We start from the raw sequence: 14,911 nt of genomic DNA, 5'->3' as shown, positions 1-14,911 counted from the left end.
TAGTATTTTTGTTTGTAATTACTTAAGTAAGTAAAAGTAGCCAGCTTTTTCAATTATAAGGATTAGAGCCAAAATGTGAAAGAGGGAGTCGTAGCGGGCTATACAACAACATGAAAACTGCATGATGACTGCAACTTAGTACCTCCAGTACCTCTAACTGATACTTTTTTTGCCTACCTCCCAACACAAACTTTCGAGCTTGCATAAAACTGATGCGAGACCTGTTGCGGAGGAGACAATGTCAAGCCAAAATGTCAATGAGAACTGTGACTTCGCGCTGTGGCTGCTTGAGAGTGCTGTGATCCGCTGTTCTTCGCGTTTTTTGCTTTTTTTTTTATCCCGAAAGTCTGTCTTTGGCTCTACAACTTTCTTTGGCTCTAATCGTTATAATTAAAAAAACTGACTCTTAATTTGACTTACTTAATTCCAAAACAAAAGACTAGTTTGTGTATCCTCACACCACTGGTAACAGCATTCTGTTCCTTTCACATAAACATAGAAGCACTAGTTCTCTGCCAACATTTCAATCCTCTCAACAATAAATTTTCTTCTTCAGAGATGCTATTTAAAAGCACAAATCATTTTTGGTACTTTGGTGATTTTTGTCCAGAGTTGAAGTTTGGGTACTTGAGTACTTCGTGGGAAAGTTCTAGCAAGAAAGGTACTTTTAAGTACCGTAGAAAGCACACAGGTACAAGTGCTCAGAAATGTGCTTGAAGTACTACTCGAGTACTCGGTACTTAAAGGGTTTCTGAAACAATTTCCAATCTTTTGAAGAAACCCCCGCATCACCACCAGCAATGGGGTAGAGTATCGCCCCTGGTGATGAAACTCCCCATTCACCATCTCGCAATAAAGTTGTTGTTGTTGTTGTTGTATGTGTACCGAACATGCACATCGAAACACTATGGCTCTACGATCCCGCGTTACGAAGCTATTGCAATCCAAAGGTTGCGCGCCAAGCAAACTCCTCCATCGCTCTCTACTCTTAACCTCCTCAACCGCCTTTGGAATGATTTCTTGTGTTCGAGAAAGGAAGCGCATTCTTTTTCGTTTCCATGATGACGTAAACTGTTGTAAAGACAGACCCCGGACCGGTTTCAACACTTTCGACACTCGGAACTCTGAGCAAGCGTGCACACCTAAAGCATCACTCCCTGTTCGTCTGTCAATGTCTCCAGCATGGTTCGGCGCCACCGTCGACGGTGACTCGACAAAAATGCAGTTTTAAAAATCCAATAGTAAAAACAAACTGTTCAAGTGATGAATGTGGGACTTTGCGTGTCAGCTGCATGGACTACAACTGATGAATAGAGCCTCAAGTTTTCGGGAAATATTTTTTTTCTAAATTCGGGGGGCAAAAATCGGGTAAATAAACACGTTCTCTAAATTCATGCGAATTCGGGTGAAAGAACTTCCAGCATGCTAAATTCCGGGAGAAATTGTGCTCAGTTACTCAAGCTAACTGTACTGGTTTGGTACAAACGGTGATGTAACTGAATTTTTCTGCCAAACAAGTAAATTAGTGCATTCCTACACATCCCGGTGAAGGCAATTTGCCAGGTAAAAATCGGGTTTCACCCTAAATCTTCAGGCGCTACTTATGAAATGATGCCATACATTTAGTGGGTTGCATTTGGTTTCTTAACCCCGTTAAAGTACTTTCCATCATTGGCTGGAGAGCTGTTTGGACACAATGCGAATGTGGAAAAGGTCCATTAGACAAGCACACTGCAACTGGGGAGGTTGAACAGAAGGTGTGTGCATGGCAGCAATTGTACACAAATAGTGAAAGCTCTGCAGTGGAAACGTGGGTCTCTATTCTCATCAAAAAGTGATCAACCTCAATGACTTTACGTCACAAACTGTCCGGCAGAGCTACCAGAACACGCTCCACCCATAGGCTCTGTCCTTATCTATAGAGATATTTATCCCTCGCAAGTTTTCTCTAGTGAATGAAGGTCAACCACTGTCTGCATCTGCTACTGCACAAGGGCCACGACATTCATTTCCGTTCTTCACGCCTTCTTCAAGTAACGACTAATGAGATGCAAGATGCAAAGTAATAGGGGTCGATTACCTCAATGAGAATAGGGCCCCTGGTGCAAGCTTCACTGCCAGACAAGGTGAAGGCGGACTGCAACAAGCAGTTGAAGTTGAATGCTAATGGAGCACACAACGTAAATTGCAGAAAGTCTGCAAATAATTAAGACAAGCGCAACATTTAAAGGAGTGCAATTCAAGAAAACGTTTTTTCCCACCACCTCCTTCTCATCATATGCTCGTCATACATGCCAGAAGAGGTTGTAAGCATGAACGGCATGCTAGGACTCACGGAGAATTCCTGTTGCCTTGAACAGCTGATGCAACATATCACAACTATAATCCTGTTGAACGTGAACTAAAGCCCAACACCATGGAAAGTAGTATGGACACTTTATGCTCGATAAAAGAAGCTCGATAGAAAAGACACGCTTGATGAAAAGCATGCACTTTATGAAAAGACGTTCAACTCGATAGCGGTAACAACTGTCCAGCAATGCCTGTGTCCTGAATTCAGCTTGCTGTGGTGAGAGAGGCTTTCTGCTACCTCAAAAGCACACAAAATTTGCACATATCATACTGTCCTCGCAGCACTTGCACATGGTCTCTGCGACAAAGAGCAATTTCATAGCCAAGCTTGTATGTGTAGCAGCGAAATGAAAGCCACTTCAAGAAAACAACAGGTGCAGTATGGTAGCGCAGTCATCCAGGTACGTCGCTTTGCTGGTAAGCTACGAGGATGACCTTGCTGCTGTCCAGATGGGTTAGTGCAGGCAGATGTAATGGTGGCACCACGTGGTACATATTGAAGATGATGTGTCCCCAGGGGCGGATTTAGGTGTGTGTGTGGGGGGGTACAGATGTCCTGACCCCCCCTCAATTCCAGACTTGAACATAGGGTTCAATGGACCAATCCCAGCATGCACCCGGCACTTGTCCATAGCGACCCCCCCCCCTTCGAAAAAATCCTAGATCCGCCCCTGTGTGTCCCTACTGGTGTCGTGAGCAGTCCATTTCCTTTACCTGCAGTTTGTAAACGGGAAGCTACAGCTAGAACCTGGAAGACGGCCACACCCGTGACATCGTAGAATAGATGTCGTTATGTTTCAAGTTTTGGATGTGGTATGATGGTTTCCCGAGGTCCTCCACTGCACAGATTTTACTTATACAACGGATAACACTTCTGTTGTCTTTCCGATATAAATGTCGGAAAGACACGGTGCCACACTAGCTTCAAGACAAGACACCTTTTCCCACTTCATGTGCTAGTCAGTGTCATGTCTTCAATGTGCAGTAAAGAGTTTAGTTTGTTGGTAGTCTTTCTGTGTATTCACACGAGCGACATCCTCGCGGAAGATTCTAGAGGAAGAGAAAGCGAAAACACTGCTCACAGAGATGAAGTTCCGTCCCATGTTATGCTGAGAATTCACACGGTGCTGAATATGGGGAGTGACGTACTGCGCACTTAGCAGACGACACTGTCAGTGTCTTTCCTGTCGTGTGCAATGGAATATTTTGTGTCAGTGTCGCAAGGATATTCCCTACGGTGAGCAGTGTACATGAATAATGGACGTTGAGCGCATTTTTTTAGTCTTCCTCTTTTGCGGTGAGTGTCGCTCGTGTGAATTCACGGTTAGCGTACAATGGCTCACACATATCGCCGCACATTGAATCACGAATGTAGCACACCACCCCTTGAAATGTCACTCAAGGTCCCTAATTCGAGGCACTGGAATGCAATGTTTTCCGGAGCGCCACCTTTGCACTAAACAGAAATGCCTGCCCTTTCTTCAGCTTTCATTCACATCTCTTCCTTCATACCTGTTTGAACATGGGCTTCTGCATGTTCACAAGAACGCAGCACACAGTCACAATTTTGTTCACATGCCCTTTGAGGTCCTGCGGTAGCTTTGCACTCAATATGTTGAACGCTTTGATCCTCTTAACGCAGCGTTCCACGTGGATACGGTGACAGGCAATCCTGTACGTGCGTGCCACTTCCGCGGGCGTGCACCGCTCGTTCATGGGAGCAAGAGGCGGGATTTCGAGCGCAACCTGCCGCGCGTCCAAGTCGCGGCGGATGTTGGGAAACTCCCTGTCCGCCACCACGACGTCTCCGGGTTCGAGGAGGTTCAGCAAGCCGGAGTTTGCGGCGACGTACCCGTCGCTCCACCGACCGCCGAAGACGCTCGAGACAAACGACACGAAGCCGCTGGGCGCCACGGCAACCAGGAACTTGAGCGTGAAGTCGCTCCTGCGGCTGCTCCAGCACCTAATCTGCTCGCTCAGTTCGGGTGGCTTCTGAATGGGCACCTCCGCGCAGTCTATGATCACCCTGCAGGTGGGATACTTATCCAGAAAGGAAGAGGGCATGCCGTCCTGCACTACATGTCTTGGGAACCAAACCAGCAGCTCCTGCGTCTTGGCAAACACAGTCTCGAGAACGGCGTAGAACGCCCGGGAAGCAGTTGTGCGGTGTATGCCGAAGAGGGCACCCAGTGTGGCGAATGTCAGGGCATGCTTCATCTTGATCAGGAACAGGAGGAGGCGGCTTTCCAGGCTGATGTCAGTCGAGCGCGGAGTCTTGACCTGCATCACGTAAGAAGGGTGTCCAGCTTGAATGCACAGACTTGTACTGAACTTAATTGAAATTCTATTCCACAACTACAGTCCAGTACTACTAAGGCCCCGGGTTCTCCGCGGGAATAGACCATTTTCCTGAGATGTGGCGCCCTCTCGAATGTCGTCTGCTAATGGCTGAAAACAAATGCACGTGAGGAACGCGTGCTGTGAGGAGCGTGGCGGTTTCTGTGTCTTTCGTTCCAGCATACTTCATGCATTCACTTTTTGAATATCCATATCTGAGGCTTCGAGGCCTATTCCTGCTCCTTCTCCCTGTACAAAGTGTAAGTGTCCGTTTGATGTATGCAACATGACCCTGGAGCAAACCGTGTCCGTGTCATTCAATGCCAGACCAATAAGCTGTGCACAACTGTTTTGAAGACGAGGAAGAAGAAGATTTTTGCGCTTGTTGAGTGCAGTGCAGTCATCCAGCACTAAAGCTATTCGTTATCGTTCCTGGGCCCTTTCATACATATCTGGTGCCGAGAAGCGTAGCCTCACTCATTTAAGGAAGCAATCCAGGAACGGGAAAATGGTGTATAGCAGCGTTAACGTATAGTAATGGGTACGGCTGTTTTCAGCAATGGTCTCAGCTATTGTTCCATTGTTTTCAACCAGAAGAGCAGACGACGGGGGATGCGCATGCGCACAGCGATCGCGTGAAAATGGCGGATTCTTTGCGGAATCCTTCACATAGCACAGAATTTCATGGAATCCCTTAGTTTTAGGGGTGTACAGATATTTGAGGTCTCAAATTCGAATCAAATATCAATCAGTCAAAGTATTTCATTCACAAATTGAATACCCAATATTTGGATTTCCGAATATCTGACTATTCGCAGAGTATGAACGACACTTCCCGAAGGTGGGCTTTGCCTGACGCTTTCATGCATGAGGTGAAGCCTACTTTACAAAATTGCCCATGCTGCAGGACCTACACAGACAGATTGTAGCACAGCATAATAACTTTACCCCAAGTTTGTTGTGGATACTCCACCCAAGGAAGGGGCAGCGTCTCTCCTGTGTGCAGTTTAGCAGTGGCAGTTTGGGAGGTTGCCTTTTAAGACTCTTAAATGATGCCTGCAGCCCAGAAATAAAAAGGGCGTCCCAAAAGATGTGACTTCCACAGGGCATGTATTGTAGGCTCCTTCCTATAATCTTGCTGTAAACTCTGTAGATGCCGAAAGACCTTTCAGCAAGTATAAAATGATTCCAGGCGACAGATGGCTTTCTTGGTCAGGGCAGAACACAAGATATCATGTATGCAATGCTGAGTCACAGCAGTGCTTTGAATCTGTAATTTTATAAAATATTATTTTGTTCCCACGTTATCCAAGAAAACAAGGTGTTTCCTATTTCAAGCAGCTGTTGACTGCCCGCCGCAGAAAATCACGGAATTCACAAGTCGGTGCCGCAGAATTTTGAATTTGCCGCAGCAGAGAACCGGGGGCCTTAAGTACTACAGTTCGAGTACATTCGAGTACTACAGTCAACCCTCGACTTACAAGTTCTCACACTTTATGAACAAAGCCCTCTGGGAAAGGATACATCCCTTTCCAAAAACAAAGCACAAACCAAACACAGCGGAAGACATCGGTGTAGCACAACAAGTAAAATCAGTTACAGTAGACTCTCACTGAACGGATCCTGAAGGGATAAGGGAAATCAGTTCCATTTATCAGGGATTCAGTTTACTGAGAGACGGTCATGTAGCGTGCTCATGCAGCTCCCCCATCCGCCACTGGACCACTACAGTCCATGGCGTCCATACTGTCCATGTGGTGGCAGCGTGCGGCCACACGCTGTCATATCCAGTCAATTGTTTCCAATGATGCATCATGGGTAGGGAGTGACGTTTTCGGGTTCAATGCCTTTCTCAGATTCGGGGGGTAAAAATCGGGCGCTATTTTTAAATCTGTAATTCGGAGAGAAATCGGGCGATAATTGTGCCTTCGGATGTTATTGGGTATTTTTGTTTCTCCTCTTGTCTATTAAGTCCTTCCCTAATCTCTCTTTTTTGTTTTTTTTTGCGGGATCGTGACCTTCTAGCGGTAATCCCCGAAGACAGAGAGTGTTGACACACATGGGTGTATTGCTGGGAACGTAAGTGACCCATTCGTGCATGTGTTACACGTGGCGACCTTTGTTCGTCTTCAGTGGAAACGTCACTTGAGGATTTCATAGTGACTGGAATTCGGGGAGAAATCGGGTTTAACCCGAATTGGTCGGAGGTCAGCTCGGGGGGGAATAACCGGGCGGAATCAGGTTTAACCCGAAAAAGTCACTCCCTAATCATGGGTAAACACAGCCCCTGTGCACCACAGAACAGTAGGTACTTCGCAGACAAGGAATACTGACAAATTAACAAATTTATGAGTGCAATACTTGGTTCATTAAGATGCGAAAAAATCTGCAACATTTGGTCAAACCCCTCTTTTTGTACAAAGGCATACATTGCTGAAAGTACACGGGTAGAAGTACAGCGAACCGGTAGGCAAGTAACATAGTGAGTTGCCTCAAAACGATCGAGCCGCCGACATTTCGAGCAGAGACTGTTCTTCTTCTGGACACTGTCCTCATCACTGCCATGGTATTTAAAGGGTTAGGTACGACATGTTAAAGGTTCATGCGAGTTGTGGGTCAACAGCCCGGAGGGGAGAAAGGGCCCGAAACGGAATCAAAGCTCTGAATTATGATAACAAGTACGAAGTTAACATAGCATGTAATATAATTTGAAGAAAAACTGGTTTATGCATTTTAGTGCCTCTATAAATAATAGTTCACTTTCAGTAGAAAGCATGCCCATGTACTGCTTAGATGTTATCTATTTGACATGTTGTTCATCGACTACAGGAAATGCATCAACCTTCGAGTCTGAATTCTTTCATTAAAGCTAAGAAACAATCAATGGCAAAAGCATGTTACTTTTAAACTTATAACGTAAGAGGTCCTGCCTGAACTCTTTCAGACCAAAAATGTAGACAAAAAAAAAGTAGAAGAAAACACCAGCTGACCAAACAGGCTTTCGGCGGACTCTAATTTTGAAAAGAAACAAACAAATGTGATTGGTGAACTGGAAAGATTAGATTCACCGTTTTTAGCGCTAGAATTCAGATTCCCAAATCCTTGCCTATGATTCGAGGATTCAGCTGGCCCATCCCTTCTTTTTGTGAACAAGGGCATTAAGTAAAAATGTTGGAATAAAAATATGCCGGTTGTGAATATTACTGCTTTGAGCAACGAAAGCCAATTTCTCCCCGAGCTGCCTGTCAAGGTTTCCACCCAAATTTTCATGTTTTTCGAACATGAATTTATTTCCCCAATTTTTACCCACCAAATTCTGAGTGAACTGTTTCCCCAAAGCTTCAGGCTCTATTGGTACACTGGGGCGGGAATGGGGGGGGGGGGGGGGGGGGGGGGGGTCCTTTATTAGCACAAAAAAGGTCACAGTACCTGTGTCAACAGTCCTAACAGAACTGCAAAGCAGGCAGTTGACACACCAGTCAGGTCCTTGAGGACTTCAACATGGTCACTATGTGAAGAAACAGTCTCGTAGCCATGGAATCCTTTACGATGATACAACTGGTCGTCAGTTACAGTCCCAATGCCTTTCTCGCATGTCTCTTTTGGGGATACCAGAATTTGGCTACACTGCACAGAGGCCTCACAGTCAATGGAATTCAGAAGGCAGCTGAGGAAAACAGACGCAGGTACGCCACAGTCACTTTTGTCTGTCTGCGTTGCAACCTGAAAAAGAGAAGGACATGGGGTAGTTATTACTGACGTTAGGCAACACATCCCTGAGCTTGGGGAGAAATCATGGGCGTACCGAGAGGGGGCAAAGTGGAGCGTGCTCCCCCCCCCTCCCCGGAGCTCCAAGGTCGCCCATGAAAAAAGTGTGCTCTTTAGTCATAGGTCGTCATGGTCACTCTCAGATGTCAAAATAGGAACCTCTAAACACCTGCACAGTCCACAACGACCGCCTCCAGAAGAAGAGGGGGTGGGGGTTGCACGTTTGCCCACCCCCGGTAAAAATTCTAGAAACGCCCACGGGGAAAACACAGAACACAAAACAAAACCAAGACAAGCAATGAAAGCTTTAATATGGCAGGTACAAATATACAGCACAAATCATACTTATATGCAATGCACAAGCTGTGGCTTCTGAAGTAATTCAGTACTGCGTGATATCAGGTCAGTAAGGGAAACCTTATCTTAAAACTAAACTTAAACTTAAGGGAAACTTAAGGGAGGGCATACACTAGTTAGCATGACTGCGGTTCTCGTTTTGGTCCCAGAGCGATATCATTCACTTATTGCATATGGCTTGCGATGAACTTTATGACTTCAGAGTTCCCTCTGAATTTTGGAACAAAAATTGAAGGGTCTCTCAAGGACCGTTTACGGCTCCGTCGTCATCATGACTGGGACGTAGAACAGAGTTTGTGACCAGGACGTCAGAGTTTCAGAAAAACGTTCATAAGCTACAGGTATCAAGGAGAGAATCTAAGGGGGACTGCACAATAGTGATCCATTCACAAACATGATTCATGATTCCTGAATGTTAAATATCATTGGACAGAAAGAAAAGTTGGCTAATACAACACCATGTACCGTCCATTTATCGCACCTCTCCTTCCCCCGACTCATTCCTGTTAAAATAAGTGCTATCGTGGCCTCTGACCTATGGTTCTGACCCTGGAAAAGCAGAATTTGCACTAGCAGCTTCAAAAGAAAATCCGAGGGTTTTTCGGTACTGCAGACAATCCCAGGGTCTTCTATGCCTTCAAGACATACTTTCCAATTCCAGGGTATTCAAGAGTTTCAAGGACCAGCACGAACTACGTTCTCAAAACAAGGAAATTCAAGGAGAATGCTCGATTGCTTCGTAAGATGACCGCTGCGTTTAAAAGCACGACATCGCTACTTAACCAGTCAAATTTGTGGGCTTTCGATGTCACTCCAAGTCTTTTTGGCAAAGTAAAGCCACATTTTAGGAGCTGCTAGGATCAGCAGGGATGGGCACGGCAAAACATCACGTTGGACTGAACAAGACGGACGAACAGGCGGGACAGGAACAGGACGGAACAGTCGTGTTCAACTTAGGGCTAGAAAATGAAATCTGGTCAGTCAGCTCTCAAAATATTACTGCACCGAGGGGTCGCTGTCCCACTTCCACCCCCTTCCGTACTGGCTGCACGATACTATGGGAGCCCTGCCCCCATGGTGGCGCTGCAGTATTTCTCCTGGCGCGCTATCGAGTCTCTCTATCTCCAACAGCTTATGCAGACGATGGACTAGATTTCTTTTCCTCCTGAAGTTGAACGCTACGATAGGTTAGTCCAGTGGCTCCCAAACTTCGCAGCTTCGTGCCCCCCCCCCCCCTGCATTTCCCTCGTCGCGACGCCGGACATCTTCCGATCTTGGCGCATGAACGGTATACGAAACGCAACACTGAAATTTTATTGGACCTACATTCAGAGCAAGTTCCTTGGGACAAAAAGTCCTGCACGGCATGCTGCACAACTACATGTTTGCAAAATTGCACGCTTTGCTCACTGACAACACACACGGAACAGTTTCCTTACGTTTTTGGCATCCGCTCTAATTCGAGAAGAAGCCACTACACGGCGCACCGTGAATGTGGCGCGTTTGTGTATGTCACGAGTGACGCTTACGCTGTGACCTTTAGTGGGAGTGAAAGTTGTTCTCACAACATAGATCTTAGCCCTTGTGCACAACTGAAAGCAGGCGTGGAAGTAAGGCTATGTGATGCAGCGAAAGCATCGTGTACCCCGCATGTAAGCGTGACAAACCTCCGGGTCTGCTTCCACGGGCCTCCTGGCGACTCAGAATAGCAGGCACGGAGTGACATTTTTTGAATTATTATTATTTGAGGGCCACTTCACGACCCACAGTTTGGGAACCGCTGGAATATTGAAAGCTCGGTCTTTGCATTTCTATGTCCAGGTTCGTTGTAACGCAACAGTTGTGTAAAAGCAACGCAGCAGAGAAGAGAACATTGGGACCAAATATGATGATCCTGCTATTTGAGATTTTTGTTTGTTTGCTTCCAGAACTGAAGGAGTTCCAAGCAGAAGGGAAGCGTAGCTACCAGATGAAGCAGATGAAAAGAAATTTATAACATAGAATTGAAACAGCACTGTGGAAGAGTCTATGCGTTGGTGATTGTTACATTTTCCACATCATTACCAGCAATGGAGTAGGAAGGTATCACCCCTGGCAATGAAACTCCCCATTCAACATTATCAAGCTGCTGCTGTTGTTTGCTTGCATATTAGTTTTATGTTCATGGTTATCATGTTTAACAGGTGTGCCATGTCACTCTAATGCATAAAAACTGGCTGAATACTTCCCAAACTGAACTTTTTTTTCGACGCCTGCAGTTTTGTGCCTAATTCCATTGGATCAGATGAGGCCGGCTTTGTGTTCCGAACCCGGAAGTGTCGTAAACCAAATAAATAACAAGCATAAAATGGCTATTCAGCAAGAAAGGGAACCACAGCAACAATGACGTGATGAATTGATCAACTGTTGTTGCTTCTGCGGCTTCTCCTCCTATGAATATGAGGATCATCTCATCGAGCTAGACGGCTGAAAGGTGACGTGCCCCAAGGTCAAAAGCCTTCCACTGAACTTCGGTTTCCAGCTCGGCAGCGTGCGGTGGTGCACATAAAAAATTTCAGTCCTGATTTCGGTTCAAGCAAACGCGGATTAGTCACATTTTGCCTTACCTCCTGCGTCGTCCTTACATCCTCCTCTATGTAAGAGCAGATGGGAAAAGGGCCAACGATAGGTGTCTCCACTTGTTGTTCTCCTTGCTCAGGTGGTGACTCTGAGGCTTCACATTCTCTGTCTTGTATTCCACACTTTGTCTTCTTTTCTTTTCCGACGTCTTCTGCTTTCGCTTGTACGTCACTACAGCGCACGACTTGGCCTTCGCCGTACGCCCTTTTTCTCCAACTGAGTAGAAAAAAAAATCGCGTGGTCACAAAATACATTTGTTTTCACCTAGAACTTAGTGCACCATTGTTCTGAAAGGCGTCACCATTCCGTAAGTCAGCTTCACCTAATTACCGAAACTAATCTGGCGAGGCAAGGCAAGCTGCCGAGGATGCACTAAACTAACTTAACCAAGTTTGTGATATTTTAGGTTAGTGACAGGTTACGTTAGTGAGGCTCTGACAGCTGGGCTACCCAAATCCATATCAACGGGGTGGGGATGGGGGAGGCTAGCTGCCACAGCCGCACTAACCTAATACCAAACTAGTCAGTGTATGATGTCTTAGGTTAGTTTAGTGACAGGTTAGGTTAGTGCGGCTCTGGCAGCTGGCCTTGACTTCCCAATGAGGTGAAGCTAACTTACGGAATGGTGACGCCTACCAAAACAATGCCCTCAGTGCTCTTTCTTAGTATCTGTACAGGCAGCGACACACTCTCAGACAAGGAAGTACTGCTGAAGAATAACTATGAAACCCACCGTTTATAGCGGGACATTTTGTCCTCAGCTATCGTAGTGGTAGAGGCATTGCGGTACGACGACGGAAAGATGGTCGGCATGTAGGCCGGTGACGAACGATCTGTCGATGGTTGACCGCCAACAAAGTGAGAGCTGCATATCTTTGACCATTTGGATGGTTGCCATTCTGTTCCACGGGCACTAAAAGAAAAGATAACCGGCAATTTACACTCACATTGTACGCGCCGCGGGTAACAAACGTGTCAACACTCACTTCACGCGACGTACACAGCGAATCCACTGTTCTCGCTGGTGCTGTAGACACGTCCTCGTCGAGAAACTGAAAAACCTCGTACCTGGCGGGCAGTTCTTGTATGTGTTTGTACAGTTAACGATACAACAGTTTGTGTGCGACATCACGAACGTTCACAGACTTTCGGGATCTAGTGGTACACAAAAACTGTTTGATAATTGTGGGTAACTGCCGCTCGAGATCTGCGCTGATCAGTGTTGCCTGATTCGGCGCTGATTCGGCTGTCCTTCCAAACCTCCCTTAGGTTGAATTTTCCTCAGAAACCACTCTATCACGCAGTTGCGTAGCCACGGGGGGGCTGGGGGGGCTCGAGCCCCCTTCCCTACCTGCCACGGACCGACCCACACAAATCGTGCAAATCCGAGAACATAATATATGTGTGTGTGGAGGGGGACCAGTGTGACGACCGCGAAAGTTCTTGCAGTTCATGGCGTCTATCTAAGAAGCACTCTTCAATGGTTTTCAAAGTATGAGCTTTTCAAAATACTTCCAATCTCGTACCACCTCATTGGTCATGACAGCCTACACATGTAATCTTACTGTGAACGTCTAAATAAACTATTTTCGTTCCTTTTTTTAGTCCTCAGTTTGCAGTGTACACATATGTGTGTGGTCGACACAGGTGCAGCGGGGGGGGGGGGGGGGGGGAGTTTTTGTATCGAGCCCATATACCTTGGAGGTCTGGCTACGCCACTGCTATCACGGCAGACGTTCATAAAGATATTGACGCGCATATACTTACATCGAATACAGCTTCATGAAACACCCTTTGCGCACCCCAGTTCGACCAGAGGTGTATAAAACAGGATATATATTCTCTACAAAAAGAACATGCCCATTGAAAATATATACAGGGTGTCTTTTCTTTTAGGCGATACAGATTTTTCATTAAAAACTATAGGGGCTGTATGTAGCATATCGTAGCCATTTTCATAACAAAAATCTGTTCGGTAGATCGTCTGCCAAAAATTCGTGAAGGAACACCTTTCTTTTTCCTTTATTTTGTTCATTGCGCATCTTCGGAGACCCGTCTTTCCTTTGCCTCCAATGTGAGAGGATGAAAGGGCACACTGTCGCCTCTTGCAACACAATAAGCGCAGCTCCGATAGCGTAACCCGATACATATATTTTAATTTTGTTTCCCCAAGTTAAAGCTCATTCATCTTCGACGCGTGATGCACCTTCACCCTTCACCATCTCACATTAGAGGAGAAGGAAAGACGCGTCTCCGAAGATGCGCAATGAACAAAATAAATTGAAAAATGGCGTTTCTTCACGAATTTTTTTTCGGACGATCTACCGAATGAATTTTTGTTCTGAAAACAGCTACGATATCAGATCAACTACAGTAACAGATGTTCGCATTGGGGCAACTTCGTAGCTTTTATAATTAAAAAGTTAATTAATGAAAGCTAATTAGGACATTGCCTTATGACTTTGCTAATGCCCTCCTAAGGAGTGCCCTTCATGCAGCATATCTTATACTGCAATTGATTTAATCTTGGAAAAAGTGATATATATATATGGATTTAATTTTTTTTATTTAATGTGTTCGCAGTTAGCCGGGACACCCTGTATACGCGTCAATAAGACGGCAGGATGTCCAGACGAGTGCTAGGATATGGATATCATCTGAAATGTTGTTTCCTTTATCCTACGCGTTTCCATTACGCGTTTCCATTACGTTTTCCTGCATTCGCAGGAATCTCAGAATTCAGGGATTTTCAGAGACACCGACCCTAGTTGCACATATTGTGGCCTCGATATTGGTGGGACGTTGCGAATGTTGTCCAATGCACAACGTTCCTGCAACATTATCAAAAGTGGACCAACATTATACTTGACATTCAGCATTTTTCAAGCAATATGGCAGGGCAACGTTTGAGGAACGTTGCGACCGAACGTTCCTGCAGCATTAACAGGTGGACCACAGTTACTTGACATTCACCAATATTCATGCAGCATTGCAGAGCAACGTTGGTGGAACATTGTTGTTCTACGTTTCCTGAACGTTGGGTATATTGACATTCCAGCAACATAACACCGTGTAACACTCTTACCACCACCGTAACACTCTTGCCCACCTAGAAAACCTACTGGTTTTACAGCTCTAAACAGCAGGTAATTACGTTAGAGACGAAAGCATGAATTAAAAACACACTATATGACAGGGAGGTAGGAAGGGAGTTGCCTCAGGACAGCTTCTGTCCTGAGGCAACTCCCTTCCTACATCTCTACCGGTTCGCTGGATTTCTACCCATCTATATGACAGGGAGGGATGTCAAAAATGTTCTTGAGCACACTTGACTCTTGCTGATGCAAGGGCTAACTTTAAAGATGGTCACCGCTGCGCATGGTCACCGCTGCAAACGTTGTACGCCCTGCTACACTTCCCATTTTAGTATATGCCCTGGAGCGCCGTCAAGGGGGGCACTTGCCCCCCCCCCCTGGTT

The 14,911-nt window shown here is 45.9% G+C and overlaps 1 protein-coding gene and 1 long non-coding RNA gene across 2 annotated transcripts; both read right to left on the bottom strand.

Annotated features, from left to right (window-relative positions):
- Positions 1-3,858: 3,858 nt before the first annotated feature.
- LOC135366359 (uncharacterized) lies at positions 3,859-4,638 on the bottom strand. Its single transcript, XM_064599028.1, has one exon. The coding sequence runs from the start codon at positions 4,636-4,638 to the stop codon at positions 3,859-3,861; it is 780 nt and encodes a 259-aa protein (XP_064455098.1).
- A 6,955-nt stretch (positions 4,639-11,593) lies between these two features.
- On the bottom strand, positions 11,594-12,679 carry LOC135365845 (uncharacterized). The gene is made up of 3 exons (XR_010413956.1): positions 12,420-12,679; positions 12,167-12,346; positions 11,594-11,649 (listed from the first exon to the last, which is right to left on the bottom strand). It is a non-coding gene; the product is annotated as an uncharacterized LOC135365845 (long non-coding RNA).
- Positions 12,680-14,911: the final 2,232 nt, after the last annotated feature.

The sequence above is a fragment of the Ornithodoros turicata genome, chromosome 8, assembly GCF_037126465.1.
Source record: "Ornithodoros turicata isolate Travis chromosome 8, ASM3712646v1, whole genome shotgun sequence".
Taxonomy (NCBI): Eukaryota; Metazoa; Arthropoda; class Arachnida; order Ixodida; family Argasidae; genus Ornithodoros; species Ornithodoros turicata.
Note: the sequence above shows the minus strand (reverse complement) of the source record. Positions and strands in the feature narration are given on the sequence as shown.

Excerpts from the sequence above, each read along its gene's own strand:
- LOC135366359 (XM_064599028.1), bottom strand. The coding sequence starts at position 4,638 with ATGCAGGTCAAGACTCCGCGCTCGACTGACATCAGCCTGGAAAGCCGC.